The sequence below is a fragment of the Bufo gargarizans genome, chromosome 2 (genome assembly GCF_014858855.1).
Source record: "Bufo gargarizans isolate SCDJY-AF-19 chromosome 2, ASM1485885v1, whole genome shotgun sequence".
Lineage (NCBI taxonomy): Eukaryota > Metazoa > Chordata > Amphibia > Anura > Bufonidae > Bufo > Bufo gargarizans.
In genome coordinates, this window is record NC_058081.1 from 604,720,977 (window position 1) to 604,741,971 (window position 20,995).

Genomic DNA, 20,995 nt, shown 5'->3' on the forward strand with positions numbered 1-20,995 from the left:
CCTGTCCATTCACTAGACAGCAGTGGAGACATCACTGAGAATACAGCCTATCCATTAACTAGAGAGCAGCAGTGACATCACTGAGAATACAGCCTGTCCATTCACTAGAGAACAGGGATTACATCATTATGAATGCAGCCTATCCATTCAATGGAAATCAGTGGTGACATCACTAACAATGCAGCCCATCCATTCACTATAGATCAGCAGTGACATCACTAAAAATGCAGTCTCCCCATTCACAACTGTAGAACTATACGTGGATGGATAAGTTACCTGCCATTGCTTGGAACAGTGCATTTGGAACGTCGGGTCCTGCTAAATTCAGTGAAGAGCGAGTGTCCCTGCGCATGTAAGTGCGCTCCCTTCTCATGCTTGCCATGCGCCTTTTAGAAATGTGGCAAGGGCATGGTAAAAAAAACATTTGCAACTATTTTTTTTAAAGTCGCAAACATGTTTTGCAGTTTTTAACGGCTATAGACGGGTGTATTCCTGTCTAAACGACCATTAAAACGTTCAATGGGGTCTGTCTCGAGGTAAAAACCGCCAAATACAGGACATGTCCTGGTTTTTTATGGCTCTCATTCACTAGGCCTGACGTGTGAATGTGGCTTTTCTCATGACATTTTTGCTGGGATCTTTCTTTATATGAAAATCTTTTTTTCACATTTTCTGAGTGAGTTTGGGGCAATTTGAGAAGTCTCCTGATCCCAGAAATGATGGACAATGCATATAAATAGAAGCCAGGACACAACTCTCCCTAACCAAGACAATTCAAAGAAGGATCCGAATTGTCCTCCTTCGTTGAAAACAGGACATGGACGTCACCTCCTGACAAAGCCATGATCACAGTGTCTTGTAATAGAAGAGGCAGGAAATGATAATGAGACAGAGGACGGATGTAGACATCTGGGAGATGTGTCCACTCTCCAACCTACACTTTACTGAACTCTCCACTCTGCTAAAAATCAGGGGGGTTTTGACATAACTATTGGGAATGCAGTGGTTGAAGTTGTCCCTGGGCTCTAGTGACTTTGCAGTCCCTGTGCTATCATTCTCACAATGTAACTCCATATTAGCCCAATTTATTAAAAAAGTGCATCCATTTGAAGGGCTTATCCTGTCTTAAGTACTGTACAAATTAACATTTTTCCAGCTTTCTAATAGAGCCTCATCTTCAAAAATCTCTGTTCCCAATCTGAGGCCCCTTTCACACGAGCGAGTTTACCGCGCAAGTGCAATGCGTGAAGTGAACGCATAGCACCCGCACTGAATCCTGACCCATTCATTTCAATTTTTTCACACAGCCCTGGCCCCGTAGAAGTGAATGGGTCTTCAGTGAAAAACGCATTGCATCCGCAAGCAGGTGTGGATGCTATGTGTTTTTCACTGATGGTTGCTAAGAGATGTTGTTTGTAAACCTTCAGTTTTTTATCACGCGCGCAAAAACGCATCAAAATGCATTGCACCCGCGCGGAAAAAACTGAACAACTGAACGCAATTGCAGACAAAACTGACTGAACTTGCTTGCATGGTTATAAGGGAAAATAATAGCATTCTGAATACAGAATGCAAAGTAAAATAGTGATGGAGGGGTTAAAAATAAAAAAAATTAACTCACCGAGTCCACTTGATCGCGTAGTCTTCTTCTGTAATGTTGAGCTGCCGGCTAAGGACCTGTGGTGACGTCACATCACATGATCCAATCACATGGTCCCTCACTATGGTGATGAACCATGTGATTGGACCATGTGATGAGCACAGTGACATCATTAAAGATCCTATTCCTGTGCACAGCAAAGAAGAAGACAGAAGAGATGCCGGCTGCGCAATCAAGTGGATTAGGGTGAGTTAAATCTTTTTTAATTTTTTTTTAACCCCTCCAGCCCTATTGTACTATGCATTCTGTATTAAGAATGCTATTATTTTCCCTTATAACCATGTTATAAGGGAAAATAATACAATCTACAGAACACCTAACCCAAACCCGAACTTCTGTGAAGAAGTTTGGGTACCAAACATGCCAGTTTTTCTCACGCGCGTGCAAAACGCATTACAATGTTTTGCACTCATAGTAACATAGTACTCGCGGAAAAATCGTGCATTTTCCCGCAATGCACCCGCATCTCATCCGGGAAAAAAACATGACGCCCGTGTAAAAGAGGCCTTAGGCCTCTTTCACACGAGCGTGACGGATTGGCTCTGGATGCGTTCAGGGTGCGTTCAGTGAAACTTGCGTCATTTTGCAAACAAGTTCAGTCAGTTTTGTCTGCAATTGCGTTCAGTTTTTTCCACGCGGGTGCAATGTGTTTTGATGCGTTTTTCACGCACGTGATAAAAAACGGAAGGTTTACAAACAACATCTCTTAGTAACCATCAGTGAAAAACGCATTGCATTGGAACTTGCTTGCGGATGCAATGCATTTTTCACGCAGCCCCATTCACTTCTATGGTCCCTTTCACACGGCCGAGTTTTCCTTGCTTTGCAGATTCTTGCCATTTTCACGCAGCCCCATTCATTTCTATGGGGACTGCGTTGCGTGAAAAATGCAGAATATAGAACATGCTGCGATTTTCACGCAACACACAAGTGATGCCTGAAAATCACCGCTCATCTGCACAGCCCTATTGAAGTGAATGGTTCCGGATTCAGTGCGGGTGCAATGCGTTCATCTCACGCATTGCACCCGCACTGAAACCGTGGTGTTGCATGTGTGTTGTGTGAAAATCGCAGCATGTTCTATAGTCTGCGTTTTTCACGCAACGCAGGCTCCATAGAAATGAATGGGGCTGCGTGAAAATGGCAAGAATCCGCAAAGCAAGTGCGATGCAGTGAAATTTTCACTCATGGTTGCTAGGAGATGATAGGGATGAGCAATCCCATTTAAGTAAATTCACTGTATTATTTTCCCTTATAACATGGTTATATAGGTAAAATAATAGCATTCTTAAGACAGAATGCTTACAAAAATGTCGATTAAGGGGTTAAAAAATAAAAAAAACTTAACTCACCTCATCCACTTGATCGCACAGCCGGCATCGTCTTCTTTCTTCTTCTTTCAGGACCTGCAAAAGGACCTTTGATCCTTCTATCTTCATTCAGCAGGACTTGCGCTGATGTCACCACGCTCATCTCGTGGTGAGCGCGATTACATCATCAAGGGTCCTTTTGCAGGTCCTCAAAGAAGAAGAAAGAAGACGATGCCAGGTGCACGAACAAGAGGATGAGGTGAGTTACTTTTTTTTTTTTTAACCCCTTAATTGACATTTTAGTAATGCTATTATTTTGAACCCGCTCGATAAAAACTGAACAACGCAACACAATCGCAGTCAAAACTGACTGCAAGTGTGTGCGCACTCAAGCGGGTTTCCCGCAATGCACCCGGGATGCATCCCGAGCAAATTCGGGACGCCCGTGTGAAAGAGGCCTATGGGACCAGGGCTGCAGAAAAACCCAGAATATAGAACATGCTGCGATTTTCACACAATGCAGAAGTGATGCGTGAAAAACAACGCTCATGTACACAGACCAATTGAAATGAATGGGTCCGGATTCAGTGCGGGTGCTATGTGTTCACGTCATGCATTGCAGCCGCGCAGAAAACTCAGTTGTGTGAAAGGGGCCTTACACATCAATTTTTGGTGATACAACAGGTGTCTTGGCCAAGATCACTGTGTAGTCCCAGCCATATGGAAGCAGCCGAGCAGACACCGGTGGAATGTACCCCGTATGCATTCCGTTTCTGTATTTCCGTTTTTCCGTTCCGTTCAAAGATAGAACATGTCCTATTATTGCCCGCAAATCACGTTCCGTGGCTCTATTCAAGTCAATGGGTCCACAAAAAAAACAGATCACATACAGAATGTACTCAGTATGTCTTCCGTATCCGTTCCGTTTTTGCGGAACCATCTATTGAAAATGTTATGCCCAGCCCAATTTTTTTATGTAATTACTGTATATGCCATACAGAAAAATGGAACGGAAAAACGGAATGGAAGCGGAAACTAAAACAAAAAAATGGAAAAAGTGATCCGTTAAAAACGGGCCGCAAAACACTGAAAAGGGGCTCGTTCACACGGCCGTTGGTGTCCCGTTCCCGTATTGCGGACCGCATTTGCAGATACGCAATACACGGGCACCGTTCCGTTGTCATTCCGCATCACGGATGCGGACCCATTCATTTCAATGGGTCCGGAGATGCGGAACGGCAGCACAGAACGGAACACTACGGAAGCACTACGGAGTGCTTTATGGGGTTCCGTTCCGTGCCTCCGCACCGCAAAAAGATAGAACTTGCTCTATCTTTTTGCGGAACTGAGGGATAGCGGACCCATTCAAGTGAATGGGTCTGTGATCCCCAGGCGCCTGCCCCCCGGAAGAAGCCCGTGCATTGCGGACCACAATTTGCAGTCCACAGCGCGGGCACGGGCTTCACACGTTCGTGTGAACAAGCCCTAACAAATACAAAACATAATAATACAAATTATGGATTTTTTTTTTTGCTGAGGACAAGTCCCAGAAATTTGCAGCAAAGTCTGAATGTTGGCTTCTGCCATGGACACTGGCAATGTTCATTCCGCGAATTGCGGACTGCACATCGCCGGCACTATAATAGAAAATGCCTAATCTTGTCCAATTGCGGACAAGTATAGGACATGTTCTATTTTTTTCCGGAAAAGGAAGCACGGATGCGGAAGTGCGGATCCGCAAATGCAGATGTGGACAGCACATTCCGGCCCCATTGAAAATAAATGGGTCTGCACCCTTTCCGCGAAATTGCGAAACGGATGCGGATCCATTTTGCGGACGTGTGAATGGACCCTAAAGGTGCATTTGGACAGGGCAATGAGAAGCCGATTGTCAGGGAGCAGCTGCATTGTTACTGGCCAGCAGATCGCTGTTTAGACCGCACAACCTGCTGCCCAGAAATGATCATTTACAGTAAGTGCCTGCATGAATGACAGAATCACCCGATGAATGAGCATTTCGCTTATTCATCGGGTGATCAGCCGCATATTTAGAAAGACAGATTGTCATGAACGAGCGTTTGTAGGAACATTCATATCTGATAATCTGCCAAATCCATCGTAAGGCCAGATCATAAGAGACATTGTGCATCATATACAGCATTTGTTCTGGATTTTCTGACATGGACATTGGAAATCCACAACACTTGGTGGGTGGGTGGGAACACCAATTTACTCTTCCTCTCAGGCCTAATGCACATGACTGTATGTATTTTGCGGTCCGCAAAAAGTACAGATGACATATTGTGCGGAACGGAACAGCTGGCAACTATATATGGTACAGTCCTATCCTTGTCCGTAATGCGGGCAATAATACGGACATACAGAAAAGAAATGCGCACGGAGCAATGTATGGTTCCACATACGGTCCGCAAAAAAAACGAAACGGACACAGAAAAAAAAACTCAGGCAGCAGAAAAGCTAAGTGCATCCATGACTACTGGTGTTGTATTTAGGTCTCAGAGGATTGTCTAGCTGTGAGAAATATTAGTTTTCACAGGCCTCTTGCACGCAAACTTTTTGTTTCCCATTTCCGTTTCCGTTTTTGGCTTTCCGCATTTCCGTATGCCTTTCGTTTCCATATTTCCTTTTTTCCGTTCCATTCAAAAATAGAACATGTCCTATTAGGCCTCTTTCACACGACTTTTTTTTTCTTTTCTGTTTACGGGCCGTTTTTTGCGTTCCGTATACGGAACCATTCATTTCAATGGTTCCGCAAAAAGAAAACGGAATGTACTCTGTATGCATTCAGTTTCCGTATTTCCGTTTTTTCCGTTCTGTTGAAAGATAGAACATGTCCTGTTATTGCCCGCAAATCACGTTCTGTGGCTCCATTCAAGTCAATAGGTCCGCAAAAAAAAATGGAACACATACGGAAATGCATCTGTATGTCTTCCGTATCCGTTCCATTTTTGCAGAACCACCTATTGAAAATGTTATGCCCAGCCCAATTTTTTCTTTTATGTAATTACTGTATACTGTATATGCCATACGGAAAAACGGAACGGAAAAACGGAACAGAAACGTAAACAAAAAACGGAACAACGGATCTGTGAAAAACAGACCACAAAACACTGAAAAAGCCATATGGTCGTGTGAAAGGGCTCGTTCACACGACCATATGGCTTTGGGCTTGTTCACACGACTGTTGGTGTCCCGTGCTGTGAACCGCAAATTGCGGTCCACAATGCACAGGCACCTTCCGTGGGGCAGGTGTATGGGGATCGCAGACCCAGTCACTTGAATGGGTCCGCAATCTGTCCGTTCCCGCAAAAAGATAGAGCATGTTCTATTGTTTTGCAGTGCGGAGGCACGGAACCCCAGAAGCACTCCGTAGTGCTTCCTTAGTGTTCCGTTCTGTGCTTCCGCATCCTATCCGCAAAAAAAATGTAACCAACACGGGTCTGCAATCCGCAATATTTGCCGTTCAGCAGTGCAGTTATATGTTCTAAAGCCCTTTTTGGCGTGTATTAGTGGCAAAAATTGGCACAAAAAAAAGTATTTGCCATTGTGCGGTGAAGTGAGAAAATTACAACCCTTTTTAGCGTTTATTAGTGGCAAAAAAATATATATTATTTGCCGTTTAGTGGTGCAGTTATATGTTCTAAAGCCCTTTTGGCGTGTATTAGTGACAAAAAAATATATATTATTTGCTGTTCTGCGAGGCAGTTATATGTTCTGAAGCCTTTTTTAGCATGTATAAGTGGAAAAAAGTAAGGTCCTATTTGCTGTTCAGCAGTGCAGTTATATGTTCTAAAGCCCTTTTTGGCGTGTATTAGTGGTGAAGTGAGAATATTACAGACTTTTTGGTGTGTTTTAATTTCCTTTTTATTTATTTATTTGATCAAACAGTATGTTAAGGCTCTTTCACACTTGCGTTGTCCGGATCCGGCGTGTACTCCACTTGCCGGAATTACACGCCGGATCCGGAAAAACGCAAGTGAACTGAAAGCATTTGAAGACGGATCCGTCTTCAAAATGTGTTCAGTGTTACTATGGCAGCTATTAAAGTCCTGGTTGCCATAGTAGTAGTGGGGAGCGGTATACTTACAGTCCGTGCGGCTCCTGGGGCGCTCCAGAATGACGTCAGAGCGCCCCATGCGCATGGATGACGTGCCATGTGATCACGTCATCCATGAGTGTGGGGCGCCCTGACGTCACTCTGAAGTGCCCCGGGAGCCGCATGGACGGTAAGTATACTGCTCCCCCGCTTCCCACTACACTTTACCATGGCAAACAGGACTTTAGCGTCCCGGCAGCCATGGTAACCATTCAGAAAAAGCTAAACGTCGGATCCGGCAATGCGCCGAAACGATGCGCCTTTCAATGGGCATTAATTCCGGATCCGGCCTTGCGGCAAGTGTTCAGGATTTTTGGCCAGAGCAAAAAGCGCAGCATGCTGCGGTATTTTCTCCAGCCAAAAAACGTTCCGGTCCGGAACTGAAGACATCCTGATGCATCCTGAACGGATTTCTCTCCATTCAGAATGCATAGGGATAATCCTGATCAGGATTCTTCCGGCATAGAGCCCCGACGACGGAACTCTATGCCGGAAGAAAAGAACGCAAGTGTGAAAGAGCCCTTAGACAGAGAAGTGCCAGGCCCTGCATAGGGGAGTGGCAGAGGCCTAAATGTTTCTGGCACAGGTCGCAGCAGAGTAAGGGGGCATGGCAGTAGGAGTTGCAGCGAGAGGCCTGAGCTCCCGATGTCATTTAGTGGTCGTGTGTTGACCAGCAACCCAGCGGTTCTTGAATGGTTAACTCGGTCATCCCCTTGTCCCAAGGGACATCAGACACCCCCAGCCAAAAATCGGTGTGTTCGTCAGACACAACCCTTAGTTGGCATGGCCCGGGAGCAGGCCCTGTGCCCTCACCTGTCCTCAATCTGCCTCTGTCCTTTTCTGTTCCCTCAACCAGACAAGTATTATAAGCTATGGGCTTAGCTCCACTATACGGCGAGGACGAGCTACTAGAGGACAGTCAGCAGCCAAGATGTAGAGGAGACGTCCGCTGCTTCCTCAGGTAGGCGGGCAAGTAGTGATGAGGAGAGTGGCGTGTGAGCTGGTGTTGCGAGCGGTCAGGCTCCTGACCAAGAGACGGCTGAGGAGGCCATCAGTGACGTGCAGACAGTACTCGATGATGATGATGTAGCTGATCGCACTTGGGAGCCTGGTGAATTAGGGGCTTCATCATCGGGAGAAGAAGGTAGCAGCTTGCCTGTGAGGCAGCGGCGGAGCCAGCAAGTCGCTAGCGTGGCCTGGAGTCAGCAGGGTGGCAGCAGTGGGAGGTTGGGAGCCAAACGTGCCCGGGCTAGACCACCCACTTCGCAGGAGCCTACCTACCCGGAAAGTAGTGGTGCAGGGGTTCACGGAAGCAGCGGCGGTAGCAGTCAGTCATTGCAGAGTGTTGGAGGTAATATCACCTACTCGGCGGTGTAGCAATTTTTTGTAAAGCCGCCAGAGGAGTTGAACATGGCCATTTGTAGAATCTGTGGCCAGAAGGTGAAGCATGGCCAGGGTGTAAAAAAGTGGCCTGGGAGAACCGTGTCTCTGATGTGGTGGTCCAGCCTGCCCCAGCAACTGCTGCATCACTTGCATGGCACACGTGTTTAATCTGTGAAGTCAAGGGGTTCCTGAAGTCTTCCACCCATCTGCAAGACATCCTAAAAATGGCCAGGAAACTTTACATGCACTTCAGCCACTCATACACCGCAAAGCATACCCTCCTTGAGCTGCAGTGGCAGAACGGCATCCCCCAACATAGGCTGATATGCGATGTTTCCACTGGACCGACTATACGAACAGAGAAAGGCCATAAACGATTTCTTGATGTTCCAAGCGGACAGGAGTACTCCCCTGTGTAACTTCGATGTCAGCCAGTGGCAGCTCATGCATAACACCTGTCATTTGCTATTGCCCTTTGAGGAGGCCACTTTATTTGTCATTCGCCAGGACTACGGGATGAACAATGTCATTCCATTGCTTCATGTCCTGGAACAGATGCTGGTAAATCTGGCTGGTCAGGGGACTGGAGATGTGGCGCCTAGATCTCACGGCCACATGAGCCCTGTGGGGGCTTAAATGGGTGGTTTTTCTACACAGGTGACAGAAGAGCAGAAGCAGCCAAAGGAGCTACAGGGCGATGAGGAAGACGAGGCAAAGGACCCAGACACACCGTGGCAGTATGCAGTGGAGATGGAGGCAGGAAGTCCCTCTGAGTCACTTGCACAAATGGCCCGATGCATGCTCACTTACTTGCATAGTGACAGCCGAATTGTCAGCATTCGACAGAGGGATGACTTCTGGCTCTCCACCTTGTTGGACCCTCGCTACCGGTCCAAAATGAGGGACTTTTTTACATCCGCTGAGAGGGAGGACAAACTAAACTACTATAGAGACATCCTATGTAGTCAGTTGGCCGCTGCCTATCTGCGCCATCATCCATCCTCTCGCAGGTCTGACCAGGGGGGCCCTCTGTGCTCACGTTTCTCTGCCATAGCTGCTGTGGCAGGGTGGGAGATAGGAGCAGTTCCAGCTCCATCAGCAGCAACTTGAGTCTAGAGTCGCTGGTGATGAGCATCTTTCTTCACCTGCCTAGTGAAGTAACAAGTCACCAGCAGCAGCAGCTAGACCTGGAGCAGGACCTAAACCAGCAGGTGGTGGCATACTTGGACAGCATCCTGCCACCCCACATTGAAGATCCGCTGGACTACTGGGCAGCCGAACAGGATTTGTGGCCGCAACTGGCAGAGTTTGCCCTGGAAAAGCTGTCCTGCCCGGCCAGTAGTGTGGCATCAGAGCGGGTGTTTAGTGCGGTGGGGGCCATAGTTACCCCCTGAAGAACTCGCCTGTCCACCCAAAATGTGGAGAGACTGACCTTTGTCAAGATGAATTAGGCATAGATCAGCCAGGATTTCCACCCACCAATGCCTGATGCATCAGACTAGATCATCCATGGTCCCACACCAACACTATTCTGATGCTGCCACCCACCTGATGCCAAGTGCTCCTTCTTTCCCCACCATCTTCAGCTGGCACTGGTATTGCCACCCACTTGACCACTCTGTCAACGGGTAACTCTGTGTTCTTGTGATGCTGCTGCCACCTCACCACTCAGGTCTCCTGATGCTGTTGCTGCCACCTCCACACTCTGTCAATGTGCCACTATGTGTCCTCCTGATGCTGCTGCTGCTGCCACCTCCACACTGTAATTGAGCCACTCTGTGACCTCCTCCTGATTCTGCTGCTACCGCCACCTCCACACTTTGTCATTGTGCCACTCTGTGGCCTCCTGATGCTGCTGCCACCTCCACACTGTCATTGTGCCACTCTGCAGCCTCCTCCCGTGGCTGCTGCCACCTCCAGACTCTGTTATTGGGCCACTCTGTGGTCTCCTCATGCTGCTTCCACCTCACCACTATGTCATAGGGCCACTCTGTGGACTTTTCATGCTGTTCCCACCCTCCCCACTTCATGACTGGGCCACTATTTTGCCTTTTGGCCTGGCTGACATAATCATTTATTTGACCCTTCTTCTGATCTGTCAGAAGGAAGGAAAAATGAGACGCACAGCGGATCCATGTGACAGCTGTATAACCTGCATGACAGGGTCCCTATTTTGCATCAGAACTGGCTTAGGAAGAGCAAAATAATAAGTGACGTCAACACAAACGTACTGCTGATACCCACTCCACTCTGTGTGTGTGTGGGGGGGACGGGGGCTCTACTTGTATAAGCGGTTAATAGAACAGGTTCTGTAGAAATCTATGTGGAATCTGTGAATTGGTGTAAAAGGAGTGCGCTCTTTTACGCTATTGTAGGATCTTGGGCCTCTGCATGGTTCTTTATACCTGGCGCTAACATCGACCTGTAAGGCTGAGTTCACAGTTTACTTATTTGGGCAGTCAGGGGGCCAAAACTGACCAAATAACTCAAGTGTGCAGTGATTCTAAGAGCGACGCCTGTCATCTGCATGTCATACTGACACACAGTATTGTTTCACTACCACAACAGACTCCCTATGCTTGTTACTGCAAGGCACAGTGTTCTACACCACTATAAAGGCTCTCTTCAGCCAGGAAATAGCTGTTTTTTAACGTGATTCACCACAAATAAATTAGGATCAAACCAAATTTTTTCGGATAATTCAACGAACCGGCCGAATGTAATTTCGAGAAATTCGCTCATCTCTAGTACTGTGCCATTAATTTACATATAACCAAAAGATCACTAACTTAATCACAAGTAGTGATCACTACACCGTTGTCACACCCCAAAATGAATTAAGACCCTAAAGTGTATTCAGACACAAACTCCAGAGTAAATATAGACTGCAGACAACAAAATCAGTGTAATCACTAAAACCAATACAGACCAGACAACAATCCAGGGTGGACATAAACCCTGGCCTATTTTAAAGACAACAACCCCACATCATAACCTCAACATTATATTCACAAAGATCCCAAAATTAGAGAGGCTGCTTAGCAGAAATAGAAACTAGCAGCACCATGTGAAAAACTCCTGGAAAGTCCTTTGAAGGGCTTATTCACACGACCGTGTGCTGCCCGTACCCGTGCTGTGGACTGCAAATTGCGGTCCGCAACGCACAGGCACCGACCATGGGGCAGCCGCTTGCCGATCGCAGACCCATTCACTTGAGCAAGTTCTATCTTTTTGCGGAACGAAAGCACGGAACGGAATACCATAGAAGCACTCCGTAGTGCTTCTGAGGGGTTCCATTCCGTGCTTCCGTCCCGCACTGTTCCATATCTCCGGATTTGCGGACCCATTCAAGTCAATGGGTCCGCATCCGTGATGCGGAATGCCCACGGAACGGTGCCTGTGTGCTGCGGATCCGCATATGCGGTTCGCAATACAGCAACGGGACACCCACGGTTGTGTGAATGAGCCCTAATTCAGATCCTTTTCTCAGATCCCTAGTCGCAGAAAAAGTGAAGCATGTCGTTTGGATTGTTCACATCATGTATTATCACATACAGTTGCAAGAAAAAGTATGTGAACCCTTTGGAATTATATGGATTTCTGAACAAATGGGTCATAAAATGTGATCTGGTCTTCATCTAAGTCACAACAATGGACAATCACAGTCTGCTTAAACTAATAACACACGAAGAATTAAATGTTACCATGTTTTTATTGAACACACCATGTAAACATTCACAGTGCAGGTGGAAAAAGTATGTGAACCCTTGGATTTAATAACTGGTTGAACCTCCTTTGGCAGCAATAACTTCAACCAAACGTTTCCTGTAGTTGCAGATCAGACGTGCACAACAGTCAGGAGTAATTTTTGACCATTCCTCTTTACAGAACTGTTTCAGTTCAGCAATATTCTTGGAATGTCTGGTGTGAATCACTTTCTTGAGGTCATGCCACAGCATCTCAATCGGGTTGAGGTCAGGACTCTGACTGGGCCACTCCAGAAGTCGTATTTTCTTCTGTTTAAGCCATTCTGTTGTTGATTTACTTCTATGCTTTGGGTCGTTGTCCTGTTACAACACCCATCTTCTGTTGAGCTTCAGCTGGTGGACAGATGGCCTTAAGTTCTCCTGCAAAATGTCTTGATAAACGTGGGAATTCATTTTTCCTTCGATGATAGCAATCCTTCCAGGCCCTGACGCAGCAAAGCAGCCCCAAACCATGATGTCTCCACCACCATACTTCACAGTTGGGATGAGGTTTTGATGTTGGTGTGCTGTGCCTCTTTTTCTCCACACATAGTGTTGTGTGTTTCTTCCAAACAACTCAACTTTGGTTTCATATGTCCACAGAATATTTTGCCAGTACTGCTGTAGAACAAACAGATGCTCTTGTGCAAACTGTAAACGTGCAGCAATGTTTTTTTGGGACAGCAGTGGCTTCCTCTGTGGTATCCTCCCATGAAATCCATTTTTGTTAAGTGTTGTTTTACGTATTGTAGATTCGCTAACAGGGATGTTAGCATATGCCAGCGACTTTTGTAAGTCTTTAGCTGACACTCTAGGATTCTTCTTCGCCTCATTGAGCAGTCTGCGCTGTGCTCTTGCAGTCATCTTTACAGGATGGCCACTCCTAGGGAGAGTAGCAGCAGTGCTGAACTTTCTCCATTTATAGACAATTTGTCTTACCGTGGACTGATGGACAGCAAGGATTTGGAGATACTTTTATAACCCTTTCCAGCTTTATGCAAGTCAACAATTCTTAATCGTAGGTCTTCTGAGAGCTCTTTTGTGCGAGGCATCATTCACATCAGGCAATGCTTCTTGTGAAAAGCAAATCCAGAACTGGTGTGTGTTTTTTATAGGGCAGGGCAGCTATAACCAACACCTCCAATCTCATCTCATTGATTGGACTCCAGTTGGCTGACACCTCACTCAAATTAACTCTTGGGGATGTCATTAGTCTAGGGGTTCACATACTTTTTCCACCTGCACTGTGAAAGTTTACATGGTGTGTTGAAGGCAACAGAAAATTGCATTAGGCTTGTCAGTAAAAGCAAAAAAAGGAAGAGACCACTGTGGTACTCAGCAGAAGTGGCAAAAATCATTAAAAACAAAAAGATAACATTTAGGAATTATAAAAACAAACAAACGAGGATGACAGACAAATTTATAAGATTAGGCAGAGATAGGCCAAACAAGTTATAAGAGCTTCTAAAGCACAGGCAGAAGAGAAATTAGCTCAGTCAGGAAAAAAAGCAAATAAGGCATTCTTCAGATACATAAATGAAAAAAGGAAACTAAAACAAGGAATCCCCAAATTAAAAACTAAAGAAGGAAGGTATATGGAAGAAGATAAAGAACTAGCTGACTGCCTCAATTAATACTTCTGTTCAGTTTTTACAAAGGAAAATAAAGGCGAAGGACCTCAGTTAGGAAAGAAGACTAATGAATCTTTTGACCCATGTGTCTTTACAGAGGAAGAGGTTCTAAGTCAACTGTCTAAAATTAATACAAATAAGTCACAGGGGCCTGATGGGATACACCCAAAGCTATTAAAAGAGCTCAGCGGTGAACTAGCAAAACCCATTAACAGATTTATTTAACCAATCACTGGCATCAGGAGTCGTCCCAGAAGATTGGAAATTAGCAAATGTTGTGCCCATTCACAAGAAAGGTAGTAGGGAGGAATCGGGCAACTATAGGCCAGTAAGCCTGACATCAATAGTGGGGAAATGATTGGAAACCATACTTAAGGACAGGATTGTGGACCATCTAAAATCCCATGGATTGAAAGATGAAAAACAGCATGGGTTTACTTCAGGGAGATCATGTCAAACTAATCTTATTGATTTTTTTGATTGGGTGACTAAAATAATAGATAGAGGAGGTGCAGTAGACATCACTTATCTAGACTTTAGTAAGGCTTTTGATACTGTCCCACATAGAAGGCTTATCAATAAAGTGCAGTCATTGGGCTTGGACTCCCATATTGTTAAATGGATTAAGCAGTGGCTGAGGGACAGGCAACAGAGGGTTGTAGTTAATGGAGTATATTCAGACCAAGGTCTTGTTACCAGTGGGGTACCTCAGGGATCTGTTCTGGGACCCATATTGTTTAATATCTTTATTAGCGAAATTGCAGAAGGCCTCAATGGTAAGGTGTGTCTTTTTGCTGATGACACAAAGATTTGTAACAGGGTTGATGTTCCTGGAGGAATACACCAAATAGAAAAGGACTTAGGAAAACTAGAGGAATGGTCAAAAATCTGGCAACTAAAATTTAATGTTGATAAGTGCAAGATAATGCACCTGGGACGTAAAAACCCAAGAGCAGAATATAAAATCAGTGATACAGTCCTAACCTCAGTATCTGAGGAAAGGGATTTAGGGATCATTATTTCAGAAGACTTAAAGGTAGGCAGACAATGTCATAGAGCAGCAAGAAATGCTAACAGATTGCTTGGGTGTATAGGGAGAGGAATTACCAGTAGAAAGAGGGAGGTGCTCATGCCGCCCTACAGAGCACTAGTGAGACCTCATCTGGAGTATTGTGCTCAGTACTGGAGACCATATCTCCAGAAGGATATTGATACTTTGGAGAGAGTTCAGAGAAGGGCTACTAAACTGGTACATGGATTGCAGGATGAAACTTACCAGGAAAGATTAAAGGACCTTAACATGTATAGCTTGGAAGAAAGACGAGACAGAGGGGATATGATAGAAACTTTTAAATACATAAAGGGAATCAACAAGGTAAAAGAGAAAAGAATATTTAAAAGAAGAAAAACTGCTACAAGAGGACATAGTTTTAAATTAGAGGGGCAAAAGTTTAAAAGTAATATCAGGAAGACTTTACTGAGAGAGTAGTGGATGCATGGAATAGCCTTCCTGCAGAAGTGGCAGCTGCAAATACAGTGGAGGAGTTTAAGCATGCATGGAATAGGCATAAGGCCGTCCTTCATATAAGATAGGGCCAGGGGCTATCCATAGTATTTAGTATATTGGGCAGACTAGATGGGCCAAATGGTTCTTATTTGCCGACACATTCTATGTTTCTATGTTTCTATGATAACATTTAATTCTTTGTGTGTTATTAGTTTAAGCAGACTGTGATTGTCTATTGGTGTGACTTAGATAAAGATCAGATCACATTTTATGACCAATTTGTTCAGAAATCTATATAATTCCAAAGGGTTCACATACTTTTTCTTGCAACTGTACATAGTGGAAACTGAAAAATAAATCAAGGACAGGGTTTTTTCTTCTGTCACTATTGAGGGCAGAAATAAAACAACTGAATGTGGACTGTAAATTTACAAATGCTTGGCAACCATGCTATGCAGTGTCCATATTTGCAGAATAGGAGCAGATACTGAGAATTACACCCATTGTACAGGACAAGAGAAGTGGTACTGTACAGTGTCCATATATATAGAACAAGAGCAGATACTGAGAATTACACCCAGTATACAAGAGAAGTGGCACTGTGCAGTGTCCATATTTTCCTAATAAGAGCAGATATTGAGAATTACACCCAGTATACAGTACAAGAGAAGTGATACTGTGCAGTGTCCATATATACAGAATAAGAGCAGATACTGAGAATTACACCCAGCATACAGGTAAGAAGTGGTACTGTGCAATGTCCATATATACAGAATAAGAGCAGATATTGAGAATTACACCCAGCATACAGGTAAGAAGTGGTACTATGCAGTCTCTATATATACAGAATAAGAGCAGACACTGAGAATTACACCCAGTATACAGGACAAGAAAAGTGGTACTGTGCAGTGTCCATATATACAGAATAAGAGCAGATATTGAGAATTACACCCAGTATACAGGACAAGAAAAGTGGTACTGTGCAGTGTCGATATATACAGAATAAGAGCAGATACTGAGAATTACACCCAGCATACAGGTAAGAAGTGGTACTATGCAGTCTCTATATATACAGAATAAGAGCAGACACTGAGAATTACACCCAGTATACAGGACAAGAAAAGTGGTACTGTGCAGTGTCCATATATACAGAATAAGAGCAGATATTGAGAATTACACCCAGCATACAGGTAAGAAGTGGTACTATGCAGTCTCCATATATACAGAATAAGAGCAGACACTGAGAATTACACCCAGTATACAAGACAAGAGAAGTGGTACTGTGCAGTGTCCATATATACAGAATAAGAGCAGATACTGAGAATTACACCTAGTATACAGGACAGTGGAAATGGTACTGTGCAGTGTCCATATATACAGAATAAGAGCAGATATTGAGAATTACACCCAGCATACAGGTAAGAAGTGGTACTATGCAGTCTCCATATATACAGAATAGGAGCAGACACTGAGAATTACACCCAGTATACAAGACAAGAGAAGTGGTACTGCGCAGTGTCCATATATACAGAATAAGAGCAGATACTGGGAATTACACCCAGTATACAAGACAAGAGAAGTGGTACTGTCCAGTGTCCATATATACAGAATAAGAGCAGATATTGAGAATTACACCCAGCATACAGGTAAGAAGTGGTACTATGCAGTCTCCATATATACAGAATAAGAGCAGACACTGAGAATTACACCCAGTATACAAGACAAGAGAAGTGGTACTGCGCAGTGTCCATATATACAGAATAAGAGCAGATACTGGGAATTACACCCAGTATACAAGACAAGAGAAGTGGTACTGTGCAGTGTCCATATATACAGAATAAGAGCAGATACTGAGAATTACACCTAGTATACAGGACAGTGGAAATGGTACTGTGCAGTGTCCATATATACAGAATAAGAGCAGATACTGAGAATTACACCTAGTATACAGGACAGTGGAAATGGTACTGTGCAGTGTCCATATATACAGAATAAGAGCAGATATTGAGAATTACACCCAGCATACAGGTAAGAAGTGGTACTATGCAGTCTCCATATATACAGAATAAGAGCAGACACTGAGAATTACACCCAGTATACAAGACAAGAGAAGTGGTACTGCGCAATGTCCATATATACAGAATAAGAGCAGATACTGAGAATTACACCCAGTATACAAGACAAGAGAAGTGGTACTATGCAGTCTCCATATATACAGAATAAGAGCAGACACTGAGAATTACACCCAGTATACAGGACAGTGGAAATGGTACTGTGCAGTGTCCATATATACATTTGTAATGACACTCAATATACAGGACAACAGCAGTCGTGCTCTGTGTGGTGCCATTATGTATATAACAACAGGCACTGAGTGAGAATCCTATAAATATAGGCTGCTGCTTCCTCTAAGTCTTTTAGATGCTGAAGGATTTTTGATCATGTGATCTACACATATGATGTAAAGGTCTCTCAGCACTCCTGAATACAGTGATGTCCAGGGAATATCGTGGATAGCGTTTTGTCAGGGTTTTTGCTAGAAAAAAAGGCGAGAAAGCCGCAATGTACAATAAACGCTACAATATAACCTCCATCCCTGCACTACCCTGAATACAGTTATGTGACATAACTGCATTCAGGGCAGTGCAGGAATGCTGGACTCGAGGCTAAATTGCTGCCCCCTTGCAGTCCTAGAACAGTGCCGCCTGAGGACTGCTGCCTCACTTTGCCTCATCATTGGTGCTCCCCTGCCAGTCGTACAAATCTCTGTTCCAATATCTACTGTATTTGCTAAATTTGGATGTATGTGGACATCTCCATGGTGCTTCCATCTTTTTCCCACAACCATTTACTGAAATGTCTGAAATGATACATGCTGCGAGTTGGTCTACATGGACCAATGTTCAGGAAAACTGATATGTGAATTTCACCATTTACTTTAATGTGTAGGTCTGTACGGGTGTGGCATATAGCACACGGACAGAAAACTATCGTCTGAATCAGGCCTTAGGTCAGGTAGGCTTTTTAGCATCTGGATGTTAAAAGGGATCTTTCAAATCAAAGGAAGCATGCAGAGACCTTGAAAACTGAAGAATTGAAACAAAGTAAATGATTAGGTTGTAGAATTTTCCATTATACCATGAAGCTTTTTTCATATACCGTAACATGTTTAAAACTGATGTAACATTTCAGTTTCCAATCTATAAGGCTTTTACTACAATGAAGACCTCCTACTTGATTGGTCATAAAAGGGAGACAGGAAATAATCTGTCATACACAGGTTATGTGGGGCTAAGAGGAGACACTCATCGTTTTTAGTTATGAGGAAGTTCAGTTTTTTCTGTATTGACCAGACTTCACATCTTTACCAATTCTGACCAAAAACTTCTATAAAAATAAGGTAAGGCCACATGGTCTGGTTTTTTGATGCAGTTCTGCAAGCAGAAAAAACATGAGTGAATAAAAAAAAAGAGAAGAATCAGTCCCTAATACACTTGTTCCTTTTATGATCCACTCCTGATTTTGGCTTCTATCACGAAATCTGAAAGTGTGGCTGAAGCCTTAGATCCACCAACTGTTCAGACAGAGGTCAAGGTGATTATCCCTCCAGGGTCAGATCTTACCTTTCAGACGGTGTCTCCTGCCGGGTCTGTGATGGTGAAGATGTCTCGGTTGCCTGTGGGAAGCCATCACATAGTGTTCCTTGTACTCTGCTGCCTGGTTACATTGGCAATAGTTCACCTGTAGACTCCAGCTTAGTGGCAGAAAAGCAAAAATCACAACAAAAAACATCAAAAACATTTTCAGCAAAAAGTCTCCCACGAAGGTCAATGTAGAACTTGGGTCCAGGAAGCATGAGCTGCCCGCACACCACCGTGAGGTGGGAAAACGAAGAGTGACTGTTGCTGCGGGTAAACCTGTGGCTTGTGCATCCTACCCCCGTGTGTTCAGCCTGGGCTAAATTATTTAGAATTTGTTATGAAGGATGTTTTTCAACAGCTTTTGTGTTTTTTTTTGTTTTTTTTTTACTCTCTCATTCCTCCTCCTTTATGAAGTTGTGGGACAATGGAATAGAAAAGCATGCAAGACCCCATGCTGAGAGACGGGCTGAGAAATTTAGACAGGGGCTCCACTTTCCCCAGCATCTGTGTCATGGGGAAGAGAAACCCAGGGGGTGGGGGCTTATGGGACTGTATTTTGCACCATCAAGTAAATAGAGAAGTAATTTGTGTTTTTATTTTCTCATGAATTCTGGCCAGTGCTTGTCATGTTATTGTCCTTGTTCTTCTTTTGCAATGTTTTTGGAGTTTTGTTTTCTATTTTTTTCTTAAAGTTGTGTGACAATGCGATTTTCAACATTCCTCCACAAGATTGACTGCATCATTGAATTGCAGAACAGCTTTGGCTGACGACCGTTTCCAAACTGAATTGATTGTCCTTTGATAGTGTTTAAAGCATCGATGAAGTCTTTGTCAGAGTTGGTGAATTTTGAAGGGAGCTTAAGACGTTTCCATTTGTCAAGGCAGGACAATGTCCCCTAAATGGTCCCAATCACATTTACCTCCATAGGTTGCAATTACGTAGAGGGGGTCAGTTCTGTTGGAAAACATTCGTCGATGGTGGTAGGTCTTAGTATCATCACCTCTTGTTTCCATGTTGCATGGGACAATTTATTCTCTCCCGGTGAGGTACAAACATAATTAGCTGCAGGAAATTTGTACCACTTAAGAGTTTGGTGTAAGGGCCATTTATCATTCCCATTGAAAAGCTGACAAGACGGTGGAAAGTGATGAAGGAACCATTTAGGACACAAGACTATGGACTGTATGGTCCTGAATGATGTTTTTGTAAGTCAGGTCATTATTGTTGCTACATAGTTGAAGAAATGGCTATGATTTCCTCAATTAAAATGGCCAGACTTTGCTGGAATGATAATGAAGAAATGTCACTGTAGAGAATTTTCATGGGGAAGGAAAATTTCTGACAACTATTAATTCACAGGCCAGATAGTATTCAAAAATACAGCGTCATCCATCATTGTCCATGGGTCTTTTAGAGCAGCTGGGAGAAGCAAAGTTTTCAATTGACCTTGGGTGGAATTCATTAGGAACTTGTACCTATCTAGAATTCGCAAATAAAAGGAAAAATCCACCATAAAGTCACCAGTTCCTGTGCAGAGAAGGTCAATAAGTCAGATATACACATAAGATGGTCAACTATGCCTGTGACACCCAACTGAGAGACCTTTCATAGACCTGCTACCTAGGAATTAAATAGCAAAAATGGCCATCTGCAGAACAAACTAAGGTTCACCACTGACATGTTAACAAGAAGCAGAGATCTTGAAAACAGGGATGAACAGAAACACATAATATATTAGAAAATCGAAGAGTATCTCAATTTGAGTAATAAATGATATAGGACATCCAAAATATTAGCATCTATATTTTAATGTAAAACAGTTCTACCATCTCCAAGATTACTTACTCCAAACATGACCTCCTTCTGTCACACTAGGTCACCCATTTAGTACGTAGACACCTGGACATCACCTAGTTATGTGCATGTTGAATAGAGACCATGTCATTCCATAACCCTGGCAGTATTATGGAACTGATTTGCCTTTTTATGGTCTTCTCTT

The 20,995-nt window shown here is 44.0% G+C and overlaps 1 protein-coding gene across 1 annotated transcript in view; it reads right to left on the bottom strand.

Annotated features, from left to right (window-relative positions):
- Positions 1-19,292, bottom strand: part of ROBO4 (roundabout guidance receptor 4) — a 128,293-nt gene extending 109,001 nt beyond the window's left edge. The window contains exon 1 of the mRNA XM_044281988.1: positions 18,978-19,292. Within this exon, the coding sequence (XP_044137923.1) occupies positions 18,978-19,155 (178 nt within the window). The 5' untranslated portion in view covers positions 19,156-19,292. The remainder of the gene's footprint in view (positions 1-18,977) is intronic.
- Between the last annotated feature and the right edge of the window lie 1,703 nt (positions 19,293-20,995).